An 18,621-nucleotide genomic window follows, 5' to 3' on the forward strand; every position below is an offset into this window, starting at 1 on the left:
TTTCAACAAATGAATGAACACCCATAATCCAAGGCCATCTTTTACTGAGTAATGGTTGCCAAGGACTGGTCTTATTTGTAATATATCATAAGTACCTATAAATCAAAAGTATATCATAAGAATCTATAAATCAAACAATAGCTCCAAACACAGTAATAAGTTATGCACCATCTCATAATTTATTATAATACAAACAAGTTTGTCAAACACAATATATTTTCTACTTATGAAAATATCAATATTCACAATTTAAATAGGTGATAGGTCCCATAACTTTATATACCAGCACTCCTCTAAAAAGTATTTTGTTCCTAGCTGTGGTCTTCAAGGACATATACCTATAAGTAATTGAAAAACTGTCCATTCACAGCTTATTTTTTCTAATTGTAGATATTTGAAATAGAAATTAAATAGAGTACAAAAGACCATCTCCACAACAAAGATGGTTTTGTCTCCAGGATACTCTGTCCCTAAATAATGACTGTATATGTGCTTGGTTAAGTTTTTACTATTGGAAAATTAGGAGGTACGAATAATACAGCAAGACATTGGCTAGTTAGCAACAGTCATTGCAAGATGCTTCACACAACCAAAAATAAGGCAAGTATTATCAACAGCAGCTCCCATATGGCAGACTAAAAAGTCAAGGCTTTATTATCCAAACTGGACTCTAAGAAGGCTTCAAACGTCTGTTAACAACATACGGCTTGATCCAAAGCCCTCCTAAATTGATGGGGATTGGAAATACCAACCACAAAACCCACAAGCAACCTTCCCTTTGACTTCAAGGGGCTTTGGAAGTAAGCTCTTAAAGCCCTAAATTATCAGAAATGAAATGACCAATCCACTGTACATGAAAATTGCACCTTGTCATTTCTAAAATGATACAGAAAAGGATTGCGAGTCTTTTTAAATGAAGTTACAACAATTTAATGGGTTATTTTTAGTGGGAAATAAAATATTCACGCAGAAAGATTTTGTTTTTAAATATGGTAATTTACAAAAATACATCATCAGGACAGGAAAAATCAGATGACACTGCTAGTTTGCAGGATAAACATTATGTTACAAAAACTAGTAAATCACACCATGTGAATGGCAGCATATGCCATGCACTTAATTGAATTTTTTTAATAAATAAAAGCCCTAAACGTTCACTATTTTCTGTAAGGTTACTATTATATTAAGTAGAATAGTGAATTTCTTGTATAAATAATTTTTTCAATAGATACATTCTCAAAAAATGAACCACTTATCTATATAGATATTGCACTTCAGACTCATTCACATGTAACTCAGACAAGCATTCCTCATAGCAAATTTAGAATAAAAATAAGTTATAAATACAGTGTTTTCCCAAAATGAAACATACAGTACCTTTTTCATAAGGTAACTTTGGTTACTATCAACTGACAAAGACCAGAGAGAGGTTTCTAAGAGGAGGGTAGAAGGCATGGCCACAAAACTGAATTTCTGTAAAACACTGGTAAAGGGAGCAATAATTTTAACCTCGCCACGACGAATACAGCAAGGCTGAGCCTCCCTCTTACGCTTTATTATTGCAAGTACGTGTGAAGCTTTGTTGAGATCACGGGGACAAAGAGCCTACGGGATGAGGGAGCTCCTCATTTCCCTCTGAATCTGGGGAGATTTAGGTGGGGAGCATCCCCTTGGTGGGTGAGGGTGGGAAGGGTCAGCTTTTTCCCTCAGCTCCCCCTTTCCCCAGGGACGCCGCTCTCCGTGCTCACACCAGCGTGGTCCCTGGGGTGCTCTGGGCGCAGAGAAGTGCCGAGCAACTCTCCCAACCGTTGGGCCGGTGGGAGAGGACCGGGTGGTGCGTGGTCCCCGAGGCGCTGGGCATCCCCTCCCTGTGCTTCTGACTGACCTGAGCAGCCTCCATCTCTCCTGAGAAAGCCCCTCCACGCACGAGCCAGCCTTTGCCTGGGGTCCCGGTCTTCATGGCTTGTGCCTTCTGCTGCCGTTCCCTCCTGGGGAAGGCGAGTTCAGGTTTGGGGTGGGTTTGGCTCTTGGGGGACGCCAGGAGTCGTCAGCGTGCGAACGCGACGTTTGCGACAGAAGGGAACCGGGCTCTTGTCCTCAGCAGGACTTTTGCAGACTTGGCGTTTCTTAGGGGAAATGCACCAAAGCTGAGCTATCCATGGATTTTAGAGAGATGCTTTCAGGCCTCAGATCCCCCCAAAGTGGGATTGACTGGATCCCTTCTCAGAGGACCTCGCTATGTTAGTCCCTGATGCACCACAAGCTCCCTGCTGGCAATGGAGATGGGCACAGGCACAAATGCAGTGCTAGCACCAGATGACTTCTTATTTGCAGCTACTGAGAAGCTGTTGTGTCCACTGACCACATTGTGCTTGTGTTCACCATGCAAGGAAGTCTGCTCTCACGTTTGGTCAGGCTGCAGTAAGTGCCCAATATAGAAGTAAAAAGGTTGTGGTACGTGGCTCTGAGAGACCACGTGCCAAGATCTGAGAAGGAGAGAAATTAAAAGAAATGCATTTTCAGCTTTCCTGTAAATCTCTTCTCTCATTTTCTACACTCAGCATTGCTGGGATGCTGGTTTTTGAGTGTGAAGGAAGAGAAGTTAAGCTACTTTAAATAAGGTAAATATTTACAAGCCTTAGTCCAAGCTGATCTGTGTTTTTACTGCTGTTGAGTATTTAATGGATTTCTTTTGCAAATAGTTTTTTTAACAATTAAAGGGCAAATCTGCAATAGGATGGTATAATCTGTCAGGAGAAAATCTTAGGCTGAGGTTTTTATATGTTAATCCCTAAAGGCCTGAACATGGGGGATAACTGAGAATCTTTATTGATTAAGAAGGAACCTGAAGGCTGTGATCACTCCAAACCTCACAGGAGCAGCTTCAGTGGGAGCTCTGCATCAGGCAGGACTTGGCCTCACACTTGAAAGTCTTTAGACACCATAACTGAAATAGCTGGGAAAAGATGCTGCTTTTGTTCTTGGCTCTAGAAACCTCTCTCCCTCCCTTGAGCTCCCCTGTCTCGGTCACATTCTTAAATAACAACTTAAAACATCTGAATATTGGCAGCTTGCAGGATTGCTTTCCGTGCCAAGGCTGCAACAGGTACTACATCGGTCCTTGAGCCTTGCTCAAGTGAGCCAAAAAGGGCTTGTCACAGTTCATGTCTTGCAGGCTGCCTCTTGCAACAAGGTCTTGACAGCAAGACTGTGTGTGGTAGTATTTCATGTCAGAAACAACACATCATTTTTGGCAAGTGCACACACCAGAAATGGCACCTTCCACAGCACATAAAAGCATCCATTTGCTCCGTCAATAGTGAACTGCATGGTCAAGTAAGGTTTTGTTGTTGTGTTTTAAAAGGTTGTAATTAACTGTTGTTGTGGCTTCCCCCCTTCAATGACTTTGGACTGCACTGGTGCTGGGATGCAAAATGTTTGAGTGCGACTGAACACTATGACTTGAACTCTGAAGCATATTCAAAATGCTATGTAAGAGACGGGGGCATTTGCCTTTTCACTTTTGCTCCTAAAATCAAGTGCTCCTGTTCCCTCCTAACAGTCTGATCTGCCATCGGTCTCCCAGGGAAATGAAATCAAATGACCACTCTTCAAAACAGCCATTTCAGCAAATTACATCCTGAAGATGTAACCACTTGAAAAGAACTTGCACCCAGAAACTCCAACTATTGCCATTTTCATGGTGATATTTTTATAGGCTTTCCATTCTTATCATACTGGTAAACAAGCATTTTGATGCAGTGAGAGTTGGCTGGGGAAATCCAAGGGCTGCTTGTTATGGAAAAGTTATGGTTTGTATAGAATTGCACAGGTTGCTTCTGACACTTAAAGAAGGCTTTCAGCATGGCAGCTGCCATTGTGCGAAATCTTTTGCTAATAAAACAGTAGAGGAAGAAATTAATTGCTGTGTTCAGCAGTGCTAGCATATTGGCAATGTCCGACACAATATGTACCACCCAGCTGTTGTTTATAGGCGATACGTAGAGGTGATACAATATCATGATTATTCTTGGTGCCCAAAGTATGGCAAAAATAGAAGTTATAGTAAACAAAATGGCTGTTGTTTTCCCTGTGGAGTACCCTCGCAGTCGGAAATTGCTCTTTCGCCGCAGCTTGTACACGATGATGGAATTCAGGATGAAGAAGATGGAGCAGGGCACTAAGTAAACGGTAAAGCAGTGGATCCAGATGAGAACGTGATGCATTGATGTGCTTATGTAGTCTTCGATCCAAATGTTGGGCCACCAGTAGTAGGGGATGCTGGTCAAAAAGCAGGTGATGTAGACACTTACAATGACTTTTCGAGTACGAGCAGGGTAGGAGACTGTGTGATACTTCAGCGGATGGCACACAGCTATATACCTATCGATCGTTAGTGGAACCGTAATCCAAATGGAGGTGTGGATGGAAGAAAATTCCAAGACCTCAATTATTTTGTCCAGTACCTGAGGCATCTGTTTGTTTAAGATGAAGTCTTCCATGAGGAAGTCAACAAAGACAATGAAGAAGAGAACCAGGATGTCAGCAGCAGCTAGAGCTAGAAGATAGTTATAGGAGGACTTCTGCCTGCGAGCCACGAGCTGGGAAAGGATGATGACTGTCAAGATGTTTGCTGTGGAGACAGAAATACAGAGTTAGGCTATTAAGATGTAACAGTAGCTTTTCTGAGCATTTGCTCGGAGCCGTAGCTCTGTTCAAGCACTTGGGAACATGACCGCCTTTATTAAAGTTCAAGAAACCAAAAGGAAAACACGACAGTTGGGTCCCTCAGAGAAGCTGTTGCAATGAGAGGAGCCCGTGGCCCCGCTCCCCGCCGTGGGGTTTGCTGATGCTCCGTGTCCCGGCAGACCGGGATGAGGGACAGAGAGAAAGTCTGGACCTTCACTCCAGACACAGAGTTAGGTGGTGTCCAGCAGCCCTTTGCTATCTCCTCGGAGCAGATGTAGAGTTGTGGCCCCAGCTGTGTTGCTGCTCTCTGGTCAGCCGCGCTGCCGCTGCGGACACAGCAGCAGCACCCTGAGCAGGGGGTGCTGGGACCCCTGCCCACGCGCAGGGAGGTAGGGGTAGCAGTAGCAGGAGGCAGCAGCAGAAAAAAATTAATCTCTCTCTCTCTCTCGCACACACATTCTCTCTCTCATTCCCGCCCCCTTGCTTTTTTCACTTTTTTTTTTTTTAACAAGTAACAAATGAGAAGGATGGGGGTGGGCTTTGGAGAGAAACATTTTGTCCCTTATCCCAGCTCATGGTGCCTGTCTGGTTTAGTTTTGAACTCCATCTAATAACAGCTGAAATCAAAGCCACCTGGATTAGGTAATTCTCTCTTGACTGAGTGGGATTCCAACTGAGAGAAGAACTTCCAGGGAAACACATCCTTAGCTCCTCCAGAGAGCTGGAGGTCCTTTGCAGCACTCAAAGTTTTCAGCTCTGCCCAGGATGAGTCTCCTGTTAATTCAGTCATGCCTGTCTGACCCACTCTCCTACAGATGGGCTCTGGGGAAGCATCTCCCTTTCCACCACTGAAAAGATCTGCTCCGCAAAGACCTGCTTGCTTATCCAGAGCTGCTCTTTAGAAGTCCTTCAACTGGAAGGCATTCTTCCTCTGAAGAGATACAGCTGAGCCTTTAAGGAAATCCTGCTGGTCACATCAGATGTGATGGATGTTCTGATTCAGCCCAGGTGTAAACATCCCCGAGTTTCCTGAAAAAGCATCTGCTTGCAACTCTCTGGCCACAATACAGATCCATCACCTAAACCATGCCTAGGTGTATTGCATGATACTTAAATAATATTGTGGTGAACTGCTGAAGCGTCTCTCCTGTTTCACTGTCTGGTTTGCTTCCATCTTCTAAAGCTGTGATTCAACTTCAAGCTATGCTTAAGCGGCTGCTTGAATCAGTGCTATAAGGGATGCTATAGGAAGGGCTCAGTCCCACAGTGCCTGGCCAGGCAGAGCTCCCCACCTTGGATACAAACAGCCCTTGCAGTCCTTGAGAGGTTTCCTGGAGCACCAAGGTGTAACCAAACTTTAACTACTTGCTCATGTTCACTAGAACTTACTGTGTAGTCTTGAATGGGGGAAGGGGGGGGGAGAAATCCTATTATTCCTGCTACTGGTATGGCTAGAATCAAACAGGTGAGATTGTTCCCATCAGAAGTTTGTATCACTTGGCTAGAATACCTGAAGTAGTGCTTAAAAATCAGATCCGGTTTACTGTACAAGAGACTGCTGAATGTTTGTATTTGACATTTTCATAAGTGTTCTATAAATCTCCTCTTCTGTGCATTACCTTCAAACATTTCTGCCAGCTTTGATGGATTTCCCAAAACAAATCAACAATAATTGTAAGGATTCCTTTAAATCAGAGACAAAAGAAGTTGCTAACATCAAGGTAATGATGACCTAGGACATATATCCTACAACTGAAAATGCTCTTTTTTTTTTTTAACTGTTTTACTTGGCACTGGAGAAAACCTCCTCCTTTATAACTGCCTTCAAAACCTGCTGTCTGGGAGCAGATTTCTGCCACCAAGGAACTGCAGCACAGTGAATGATCTGGAGTAACAGCCCTCGTAAGTGTCACCTATTTTTGTGTCAATATATTAATTTTGTACCTTGGAACAAAACTGAACCAAACATGACAATCAACTGACTCCTTTCCTAAATTAAAAAAAAAAAAAGCATGATCTTTCCAACAGTACTGTCTCAAATCACCTTCAGGGGAATTTTCCCAATTCTGCTCTCCATTAACAGGAATGCAACTGCATTGATTTCAGCTCAGAGGAGATGGGGTGCCATTGTCAGAACTGCTGTGTCATTTTTGCCTTACTTGCTTATGAAATGCCTCTGTTGTGCCTGCTGCTGAGCCCTAGAGGTACAGTGAGTGATGTACTGTCAAGGAAATCCTCGAGCTGGAGTGTTTATCATGACTCTGCAGCCACTGTTGGTTTTGGCCAGCCAGGCTGAGTGGCTTGGCTTCACAGATATTGGATGTGACCCATGGGGTTCACCTTCTCTTTAAATCCTCTGGATTTGACTCACTCCAGCAGCAACAGCTGGAGCCAGCATGCAGCAAGGGGGATGCTTGAGGACACTGGTCCCTGCTGGTAACTCTGGCCTCACTGTCGGAGGAGCTCCTGCAGGGATGCTGAAGCCCTGCACAGCAGCCCTGCTCCCCACCCCTTCTGCCCATTGTGGGGGTCCTGGTGCTTGGTTCTAACCCTACTCCTGTTTTCCTGCAGGAGCAGATTCATGAGCAGTCCTTTCCTTTGTACCCTCTCCCCCCGCCTCTCTCAGGGTTCCCAGCAACGGCAGTAATAGCATGTACTGAAATGCAAGTTATTTGTCTAATGCCAGTGAGCTTTGCTTGGTGAGCCGGATAAGAAAATTGATCTGACAAAGTACATACAAGCTCTATCCAATTTTTCTGCAAGGGTTACGGTATCTTGTATTGGAAATGCTTTCCCTGGGATCACATTAGGGCTTTTTCTGGCTGGATGATATGAAATATAGTAATATCATTTACTTTGTGAAAACGTATATATACTGGGGTGCAGCAGAAAGTTGCCAGTATGACAGTGTCTTAGCACAGAGTTTGGGAGTATTTTTCCTGCTGCATGCTGTGTAGGGAAAGCAAAGATGAGCTATGGATAAGCCTCAGTCCTTCACCCATTTCCTAGCCAGTGTTAAGTTGGTCCTTGGTGTGTCCTCAGATGGTATCTAAAGCTCAGTAAAATGGGAAATAGGTGGGAACACTGCTCTGTGCGAAGAACTGTGTCCTTGTGCCAGCATCTCAGTGACTCCTGAGTACCTACTCAGTGCCCCACAAGCTCTCCTGTGGGCAAAAATTACCTACTACGGGTGAAAGGTGATGCAAGAGCATTTGCAACCACATTCTAACCTTGTTTACCCTAATTCTTGCACTAATATTGCAGTCAGTGATAAGGACTATGGCAGAGATGATGACAGAGATATAAAAATATCTGTCTCTACTGTAATGTAGGTGAAGCAAGAGCTGCTGGATAGGTCAGTGCCCCTAAATTGTCCTGGATGGTATACCACCTATTTCTTGCAGTGTTTCTTCTAGATACTGTGTAGTTAAGATCATCTGAATTTGAAAGAGATTGATCACTGAGCTGGGAGTTGATTAGGGGATGACAGATGGGAACTTATGCCAGCGTCGCTTGCTGCAGTGCAGTATTCTGAATTTATAAATATCTGGTTGAGAACCAGGGCTTGATTAAGGACTAGCTGGCTGAAGCCTTGATATGCCACTAGCAGATGATGAGAAGCAACTGTAAGAAATGGCAGTCTCAATTCTTTCCCTTCAGTCATGAGGATGCCTTTGAAATACAGTGTCTGAAGGTCTCTGACACCCAAACACCATTGGTCCACACTGCTCAAAATACGGCAACCTTCTAACTCAGCCAGGCTTCATCATGGGACACTTCGATCTCTCCTCTGGCATCTCCTCTGACTTTATCAGCTTCTGTGTACAAATCATGCCATTGGAGGTCCTATGTATCTGAGAGGGATCATCCTTTAGGAGTAACCTTGGTTCTCATGTGGATTTGGGTTTGCTTCCCATACCAAAGCCAGGCTGCCTTGCCTGCAGAGCCCGGGCAGTCTTCTGTGCCTCCTCAAAGCAGTGCCTGTGACCTAAAGGCACAGTTTTTTCCCCAGCTTGTTTCATGGATTACCGTCATAGCTCAAATAGTGTCTTTGCGGGGGGTTCGCAGAGCTCCTTCCACTGACTATTATCACCGCGTGTGAGCTTAAGCAGGAGCAATTGTATCTGTCTAAAGAAGAAATAGGCATGTTTCTCGGCTTTGGTTTTTTTATTGAGAGCATTTTGCATGTACACAGCAGCCTGTGCAGTGAAATAGCCTTTATAACACAAGTAGTAGCGCCGCTGCGTTGGGAGTAAGGCCCGCTGTGTGGTTCAGCAGTTCAGCATCATAAACTACCTAAATGAAGTAGCCATGAGTGTCGCTTACCAAGCGTGATAAACGTTAGGTCACTGAATATAATGGACACCTTTTACCGAATACAGTTGTTGCTAGGATCCCTACAAATTATTGTGCAATGTATGAAACTACTCTGCAGGCCTTGCATTAGTCACCTGACTGGCACAGAGAGAGACAGTTTACGAACGGGAAATTTGAAATTGCTTTAGAAAGTACGTTAGTAACAGTTCCTTCTTAGAGTTAGAAACTCTGAGACTGTAACTACAGTATGTTAAAAATATATGATGGAAAAAAAGTGACGTGTTGGCTTGGTGGGAATAGATGATTTCTTCTAAGGTAGGAGGCAATATTAAAATGTAAACAGGTACCGTGTCCAGCAGCCAGATCTGACCAGGATTACTAACAGTTGTTTGCCAGTAGTTACCAGATTGGAGATGAGGATGGTATTCAGCCCTTCATGTGGGAGCTCTCTGGAGAAGATGATGACAATGGGTGATTTCTGATGGAAGCTGTGGCAACAAAAACATATGTTTATTACTGATGTTGGCTATAGCCCGTTATGTGGTCTTTTAAAATGACCCCTGGATGCTGTTTGCCCTTGAAGAAGATAGGGCAGTTCCATGTTTTCCTCTTACAGCCAGTATGGGTTGAACTCAACACTACACCAGGAGGGGACAACCTTCGTAAATGGTGCCTGCTCATCGCTAATGTAATTTGTTCTTCTCTTTTATTATCATATCTTAAGATCCTTCCTTAAACCATTGTGAAGTGTAAAGAGGTACTTTATAGAATATAATCAGTGCAATATAAGATTTTCCTTCCTTGAGAGCTCCCATGAGGATTGATTTTTAAAATAAATTGATTTATTTGTTGTTCAATTGTCTGAGTGCCACCAAATGGCACACATACACTCACCCTTGGGAGGGAAGCACCCTTGGCCCCTTCTACTGGTGCCTGCATCACCTCCCAGGGGATGGAGAGGGATCTAAGCCAAAAATCAAACATCACAAAAGCTACGGCAGGCGTGGATGCAGGGCTGCCACTGGAGGAGGTTTCACACCTTGTAGGAAGGCTCTCATATGGTTTCTGCTTAGAAATCCCATATGCAGGGACAAACCACGCCAGCTCTGAGGGTGAAAGTGAACCTGGAGATAGAGGATGATCAAGCTCCTGCCCAGGACAACCCAAACTCCCCTCTATATGCAGGAGACAAGGTTAGTGACTGCCAGAGAAAACGCGGCATGGCCTTGCACTTCCAAGTCACAGGTGAATGAATGAGTTGGTGTCAGAGGCCAGATTCTGACAATGAAATCTGGCCTCCAGGGCCATTTTTCTCACTGACAGCATTTATTAGCTGAGGTGGCTCTGGGGAAGGACACCGTGAATGGGATACGCTGCTCAACGGCTGACACAGGCCGGTCATGGATGCCAAAAGCACTTCCTCGCTGTTGGAGGGCACAGATGCGGTAATGGCGTGGAGATGCCGACGGCCGGGTACTCACTTTAAGCCTTGCCAACTACCCAGGCTTAAGTGCAGTAACTTGTCTGGCAGACAGGTGTAATTACATTGCATTGCTTTCAGCTTTCCTAGACTGACGGAGTAGGCTGTTTTTCCCCTAGTCTTTATAAAATAGGGCTATTTTTGCAATATGAGAACAGCCCAGAAGGAACGCTAGGCCAAGATGCAGGGAGGCTCAGTACGTGCTCACCAGTGGCAGACGTGTGTTAATGTGACAGGGATCTGGTTCTCCTCTTTCTGTCTTCACCCTCCTTATCCACCTTTCCCGAGCTGTGCCTACAGCACAGAAAGCCTCTAATGACTCTCAGACATTCCCCCCTGAAGCCTTTCTTAGAGGCACCTACACGAGGATAAAAACGTCTAAAACTCATATCCCAAAATCTAGCTTCACATCTTGCTACCAGAGCAGTAAAGCTTTCTAATGGAAATTGGTGCTGGGAGGAGAAAAAGCAATCTGCAAAATAATGGAGAAATCATAAAAGGGATTTGGTTATTCATGCAATGTATCTGGACAGACAGAGATTTTCGAGGCAATTCGGGTGTCTCATTTGGCAGGTGTCTGTGGCTTCTAAATGTGCGCTGTCAGCGAAGTTTAAGAGCTCTCAAGCAGAGTAACTTGAGCTCAAGGATCACAAAACCATTCTACCCTTCTGATATCAAATGCCAAAGCACTGAGGCAGGTGCCAAAGGTATTTGATGGGACTACTAGGATGGAGGCAGGACGCGATTTCATAAGGGCACTAGCATGAATTCTTTACTGAACATGAATAATTAAGAGGATTTTACTGTTGATTGTGGTTTTGCTAAAAACCAAACTTTTTATGTCTTCCTAAAGCATTAGCTAATGCAATAGGAGCTCATGCTTGCAAACCCCATGGCCAAGCTTTCTCAGAGACTATGCCAATTTTACACAATATGCAGGAAATCACAGACTACGTAAAACCATTGCAGTTTGGCTTTATTTCCCCCACGGAGAATATACTGCATCCAGACTAAATATATCGCTCTTTGGTGTGCCAGTCCAGACATTGAAGAAAACATACCTAGAATGAACAAATGTTTGTGAAATATCCCAGTCTCATGTAACTGACTGACAGGTAATTTGTCTTGAAACCAAAAGCAACCTCTAGTGCACCTATCCGCGCAGTCAATGCACCATATGATTGAAAAGATGGAGAAGTTAAATGACTGTACATTCCAGGGACTCTCTGTTTCAGGTGGCAGAAGAGAACAATTTCAGTAAAAAAGATGTGTTCAGTGTTTCAATATGCAGGCTTCTGTCCTCTTCCACGGATAAAGGGATAAAACGCCTTTTGGTCATCTGTACTGCTAATTCTGGTCCTACTTGGTTGCCTCTACTTCCTTCCCTCTGCACAGCCATACTGGTGTCCTGGGGGGCAAACCAACACCATCTTTTCCTGTCAGGTCACTCCCAGAATGGCACCAACAGTGCTCCAGACATTGGGGTTTAGAATCCTTACATAAATACGTTTCTTTATTCTGCAGAATGAAAACAGAATTGTGTGCGAGGTCTCCTGTGCTCAAGGGGTTAATTTTGGCTTTGTTTCCTTCCCTGGTGTCTCAAAGTTGAGGGGAAAAGAGATTAAAGGCTCAAAAAGACCTCCTGAAACAGAAGGTGAAAGCTTCTGTGGCCAGGGATTGCTTTGCACTTGGTGTGTGAAAGCAGAGAGCGCACCACATCAGGACATCTCCGTGGTGTCTGTTTGCCTACAGCAAATTGTTTTGACGTATGCGGATGAAGGCCTTCTCCTGCTGGCTTGTTTCTGCTGATTCACCCCCATTTTATGGAGAGGAGCAGAAAGAGGAGGAGGAGAAAACTAAGTAAGGGGGTGGATGAAGAACAGCAGGATATTAGACTGCCTAGTGCTTCTGAATGGCTTGACTTCTTAACAACTGGGGGCTCTGCATTACCCACCTACCGTGAAAACTGGCTGTGCTCTCTCTTTTGTGTCGTTGTCATTTCAAGGAAAAATCTCCTTTGGAGTTTTTCCTTCCCAATCCATTTCAGCAGCCTGCCATGCAAGGTTGTGCACTTCATAGTCTACTGAGCCTCACAAATATTGCACCTCGTTATCATTACAGCCCTGACAGTGTTGCTTCCTACTGATGTGGCAGAAGAAAACCAAAGTTAGCAGTTGTACTCTGTAGTGGCGTTCAGATGTGTGCAATCAAGTCCTACTCTGCATTAACATGGGTTCAGCCACATGCTGCCTTTCAGGCTGCAAGGATTTAGTGGCCACAGTCTCCAGACATACTGACCAAACTAAATCGCTCCCATCTGCACGCCTTGCTGCCACCATTTCTGTGCAGGAACACTGTAATGAATCTATTCTTTTTCATAATGATTCTTCTCTCCTTAAAGAAAACGCATTCATTTTACAATAGGAAGTGACTCATTTTAAACATGTTAGCAGCAGTTTTGTTCCACTCTGTCCAGCAGTGCTACTGTAATGTTCTGCAGTGCCCTTTGGTGCTCTGATAGCTGAGATAAAGTTCTGCCAATTTATTTGTCCTTCTTTAAGCAGGATGCAATGTACTGGCTTTGCGTCCAATTCAGATTTTAAGTCAGAGAAAGTATGGTCTTTGAATAAAAGGGGGGTTGAATCAGGCCTCAGGAGGGTTCAGTTCTTATTCATTGTGTGAACTCTATCTAATGAGTGACAGCTGAAGAGTCCTGTTTTTTTCAAGGTCATAACTCTGCATGTAACAATTCTTCCACTCATATTTTCAGATCTTCCTTTAGCACTTCTATTGTTCAGGTGTGCTGTTATGAGAAAGGCTATTTATTCAGGTGTTGGAAATGCTCTCTTTAATCAGAAGCCTGTACCGTGATTGCAGAAGAATATACTAGGCAGTGGATGGCAGGAATCCGAAACGGGTCAGACACACTTCTGTACTGCTGTGTGCTGTATGTACACGTACCTTCTGCCCGCTTTGGTATTTACTGGGTATTACATGCCACATGAGTCATCAACAAACACTGCTACCTGTCCCCCTTCCTACTCGTGTTACTAACCACGTTGTGGCTGTAGGCACAGAGATGGCAACGCTCTTCAGGTCTCCTTCCCCCTACACCGGCGGGGAGCGGAGGGAGCACAGCTGAGCTCTTGCACGGTGGTGGTCTCTCAGATGAGGGATGCTCAGCCCACAGCCCCCCAGCAGTACCTGCCTTGCCAGGATGATGACCCTGGCTTGCAGGCCTCCTGAATAGCCTCCTTATTCCAAGCTGCATACGGGGAGAAGGCTCCAGAAGGACCAATTCTCCATCATTCCAGTTTGCCCAGGCCTGTACTGTAGGTTGCATGGGCACAGTGCAAATGTTACGCACCTGTACGTCAATCCAACACCTAGGAAGCACCTGGCTTGCTGTGCGAGGACAGCTGCTCTCTTGTCTGTTAGCGAAAGGTCCATAACGTGTAGCTCTCTCTTGATAGTGTGTTAAAAAGGTTAGGCACCCCTGCTGAACTTAGACGTTCCTCTAGGTCAGGACTATAGCTTCTCTCCTTCTGCATGAGCTCACCAAGTGCACTCTGCGCATGGCTGGGCTTTGAACCACCTGGGTTGTCCCCATCTCCGTGACACTTTGTTCAGCAGCAGGTCTGACATGAAAGCTACCCCTTCGCACCCTCCAGCTGGGAGCACCCAAGCATGTCCAGGCTGCTTTCCCAAACTTGCAAAGTCCTTAATCTGTGTTTAGATCAGCGTGATCTGTTTTAAGCAGAAGCCTAAAGCACAAATAAAAGAAGCATTTGTGGACCAGGCTCTCGAAGTCTGGAGTGGGACACTGGTGTGAGTCTGTTACCTCCTGGGGATGCTGTAAGGGTGCTGGGTATGTGCCTGTGCTTTGTGTCACTGGGATGTGATGACCCCTGAACCCAAGTTGCTCCCCAGGTAGGCGACTGACCGGGGAGCAAAGTGGAACCAGCGATCATGCAGTAAGAAAGCCAGATCTTACTTTGCCTCTCTGCGCTGTCAGGAGGAGAAGAGCCCTGGAAGCATGGATCAGGCCAGGCCCCGGTCTAGGAAACGCTGCCACTCTGTCCTTTCAGCAGCAATACGCTATCGCCCCGGCAGGGAAGGTGACTGCATGCAAGGCAACTCAGTCGCCGCTGCACCTTCTAATGAAGCAGGAATCAGGGTCAAAGCCAGGTGTCTGCAGCGAGCACTGCTGCTTCTCTGCCTGACCTTCCCGGCCATGTTCGGTGGCACCGCCACAGCATAGCAGGAGCTCTCTGGTGTAGCCGCTTTGTGCGGCTCTCACTGGCAAAGGGACAGACTGAGGGTTGGTACCTGTTGCTCTTTGCTTCCTCACCTTACCACCTGGACTGAATCAGAGCCATTTCTTCCCTCCCCCACATCCGACAACACCTCTTCTCTGGCATTTTCTGTCACTAAAGACAGAAACGCTGCCATTAAGCCTTCCTGCAGCCCCTCTCTTGCCTTCTGGCGAAGTGGAGGTGCTTCAGAGGTCCTCTCCAGCTGACAGACAAGGGAAGTGCAGGGATGGTAGAGCAGGGGCTGCAGAACAGCTCTGTAAATGACACCCCCCACCCCACCCCAAATGGGAATATGACCCTGCTTCCAGCACTGCTGCCTCGCTCTGCTCTCTCCACCCTTGCACCGGCAGTTTCTCCCTGTCCCGCGCAGCCTGCTCCTGGCAGCGGGACTGCGCGCTTGTGGGACACCTTTGGACATCTGCGCTCAAAACAAGTTTTGGAAAACAGTCTCCGTCTTGCCAGCCTCTGCTTAGAGGGAAAAGAAGAAACCTCCCGTGCCAGCTGATCGGAAGGCGCAGTCACCTCTGGCAGAGTCGTAGCCGCCTTGGCGCGCGGTACCTGCTGCGGCAGGGTCGGTGTGCAGGGGTGCCTCTGCCGTTGCCCCTCTTTGCAGGGCATGGCCTGGCACTTGCCTCTGAGTGCTTCTGCCAGAGCAGGGGTGAAGGGAGTTCTCTTTGCTCGCTCTCTCGTCTCTGCCTTTTTCAGACTTTCTGGTGTCTGGTTGAACAAGGAGCGAGAAAGAGCCATTGCTGAGAACAGGATCTGCTGAGATGCCTGGGTTATACAAGGGAGGGGAAAAGATGCTTTCTCTGCGTGCACAATCAGGCCTGGCATCACTTGGCCTCAACGTGGAGTTGTTGAGTTAGTGAAATTTCCTTCAGACACTAGAGCAGGAAAGGCAGAAACAGTTAACTGGTTTCTCCTCTCATCAGTCTTTCTCCAAGGCTTGTGGCAAGGAGTTAACCATTTCCATTTCAGCAAAACACTGCACTAGTGCTGTATTTGAGGACAGATCCTAGACAGTATTTCACTTAAATTCTTGGCATTGTGCAGAGGTAATTACTCAGATCCCACAGACTTCAGGGTTCTTTTTCTAACAGGTAGTAAGCGTGCTACCTTTACAATTTTCTGATGTTAGAAAACCAAAGAGCAGCTTCAAATTAAAACGTGAAAAGCTCTTTTTAGCACTGCTCTTGCCCTGTACCACATCCTCAATGAAGCTTGGCCATGTGAGTCTTTCCCTAAACATATCCAGCTTGTTCTCATCTCTGTGCAGTCTCAGGGTGAGAATCATAAATTTCTCATGCACTCAGCATACTGTACATGTGCAGTGTTTTCAGGTGTTAGTGCCAATGTTATCCTCAGATAACATGCACTGAACAAGCTGACGCATTTATACCTGATATAAGTCCACTGAACTCAGCAGTGTTGCACAACCAAATGCTTTGGCTAGTTCTGTTAAGTACTATCACTGGTGCCACTGCTCTAATCAGTCGATGTCTGATCCCTTGAGAAATGCATGTCACCATTGCTAATTTGGATCGCCCAGCGATTTTAACCATGTTCTTAGAATGACAGTGTTAGGTCTGTAATTACAATGTAGTATCCTTAGGGAGCTGGTGCAAGTATGAGCAGAGCGCTCATTAAGGGATTTTTCTTGTCTGTGCATGTAAGACTTTTCCCCTGTTTCAGAGACATACAAAGGCAAGCTTAGCCACAGACTGCTTCATAACAACTTCTTCACCTGATAATCTTGAGAGGGTCTGGGTCAGTCCCTAGGGAACAGGTTTTGAAATCAGAGCTTGTCATTACTGTGGAGGTCTAAGCAGCCCCTAAGGAATTAATGAAGAGGAAACTACCTCCTCATGCCTGCTGGCTGGGTCTCTTCACGTCAGGGCTGAGACTTATCGATGCTGTGGAGCAGAGACACTTGCCTATGCCCTGCATCCTCTGTGGGTAAATACAGGACTTAACTTTCCAGTTCTCTGCGCTATTGGTCTGAACTATTAGCCAATCTTCAAATTTTAATTACAAGTCAGGGAGGAAAAAAAAACCCAACCAACACAAAGAACATCAATTCATATGCAGAGTGGTAATTACATGTGTGCTGTTCAGAGGCAGGCTTCTCTTCATGTCTGATTAAAAATTTTTCTATGTATTAATTGCTTGAAGAAGGAATTACGGTGAACAAGCCATGCAGAAATTGTAGACTATTAACTGTCATTGCTGCTTGCCATTTTACATGGCACTTTAAATGCGTAGCTGTACATAGACACAAGCCAACTCTCTTGTATTACACCCTTAAAATACCAATTCACCTTGGTGCATCAGATTGCTCTAACTTTTCCCCGACTCATTCTGCCTGTCCTTGGGATCGCTGTAAGTTACTCTGAGGCTGGAGGTGTTAAGCCAGGGAGCAAGCTGTGATGTTTGCCCACCCAGGCTGCACTGGGATGGCAGCGCTGCCTGCTGAAGCCCAGTCTAACTGCAGAAGCGGTGCTGCACGAGCAGCTCCCCGCAGTCCTGCGTGCCAAGGCGTCTCGCTGACAGCCTCAGACAGCCCCCTCCGGGAGGAAAAACCTGCTCGGTCTTCTGTCTCGGCTGAGACAGTCGCGGCGATGCGATGCTCACGTGGCATCTGCGTGTTTTGAGCTGTGGATACCTGCGTGCTGGCAACGGTGCTGCACAGGTGTTCACACCCAAGCCTGAAACATCCTTTCCTTCCCCATTTGGGGTCTCTCTTGCTTTTCTCATCCCCAGCATCTCTATATTGTCTTTGTCCCCTTTTTAAGTAGGAAATTTCGCCGTGGGTTATACAGTCTGGAGGCTGGAGCCTGTGACCTGGGTCTTTCTTCCGAGACCCGTACCTGCGCTCGGGAACCTCTGTGTCAGCATTGCCATTGCCTTTGCAGGGCGCCGACCCCAAGACTGGACTTTCTAGATACCGCTCTGCTCCATCGGCCGCAGGGACAGGCTCCTGAGCAAGACGACTGTCCGCTAACCTTCTGATAGCGTGCTCCTTCCCCAGCCGAGGTCCTTACTGGTGGCATGTTGCTCCTAAAGCCAACCCTGCCCCGGGGAGCCAGGCAGAGGTTTGCACCCGCAGAACTCGACAGCTACGCTTTTGATTACTGCCGGCCCGGCACGCGATCGATAGGGGACAGACCCGGCTGCCCTCGGTACCGCTTAGTCTTCAAATGGCCAAACTGATTACGGCAGAAACTTCCCGACCGGCTGAGACTCTGGATGTCAAGTTCAAAGTCAGAGCGCCCGAGCCCGGGTGGGAAAGCGACGGCAGGGGTGCGAGGGCAGGCAGGGACAAAGCCCGGCCAGGGAGAAAACGCGGGGACAGCAGCGTGTCGGGCAGCGAAGGTGCCGTCCACGAAGCGCCCGCGTCCATCCCCCCCACGCACGCCAAAGATCGCGTCCCCGGTGCCCTCAGCCGCCCGGGGCCGCCGCAGCGCGCTCCCCCCCGCCCCGCACCGCGGGCAGGAGACGCTCCGGCGGGCACCGCCGGCAAGCTCTGCGGTGCGGGAACCCCGCAGCCTCCCCCTCACCGCGGCAGCTCCCGGGGCAGCCCGGGCGCGGCGCCCGGTCCCCCCGCCGACCGGGGACGCGGCACTCACCCGGTAGCCCGAGGCAGAGCAGCAGGCTGTAGTAGACGACAGGTGCGTATCCCAAACCGCAGCCATAGCGGTGGTGCGCCAGGAGGGAGCCGTTGTGGAGGTGGAGGTGGTTGTGCCCCCTCGCCCCCGCTCTCTCTCTCTCCCCCGGGGCCGCGCTGCCGGCGCTCGCTCCGCCGCACGGGCCGCCCCGGCC

The 18,621-nt window shown here is 47.0% G+C and overlaps 1 protein-coding gene across 1 annotated transcript in view; it reads right to left on the minus strand.

Moving 5' to 3' along the window:
- Nucleotides 1-3,698: 3,698 nt before the first annotated feature.
- Nucleotides 3,699-18,621, minus strand: part of GPR139 (G protein-coupled receptor 139) — a 36,393-nt gene continuing 21,470 nt past the window's right edge. Inside the window, exons 2-3 of the mRNA XM_010570570.1 lie at nucleotides 18,429-18,583; nucleotides 3,699-4,633 (exon numbers count right to left, since the gene is read on the minus strand). Of these exons, the coding sequence (XP_010568872.1) occupies nucleotides 3,699-4,633; nucleotides 18,429-18,583 (1,090 nt within the window). The remainder of the gene's footprint in view (nucleotides 4,634-18,428; nucleotides 18,584-18,621) is intronic.

This window comes from Haliaeetus leucocephalus, unplaced genomic scaffold (genome assembly GCF_000737465.1).
Source record: "Haliaeetus leucocephalus isolate CR32 unplaced genomic scaffold, Haliaeetus_leucocephalus-4.0 Scaffold295, whole genome shotgun sequence".
Taxonomy (NCBI): domain Eukaryota; kingdom Metazoa; phylum Chordata; class Aves; order Accipitriformes; family Accipitridae; genus Haliaeetus; species Haliaeetus leucocephalus.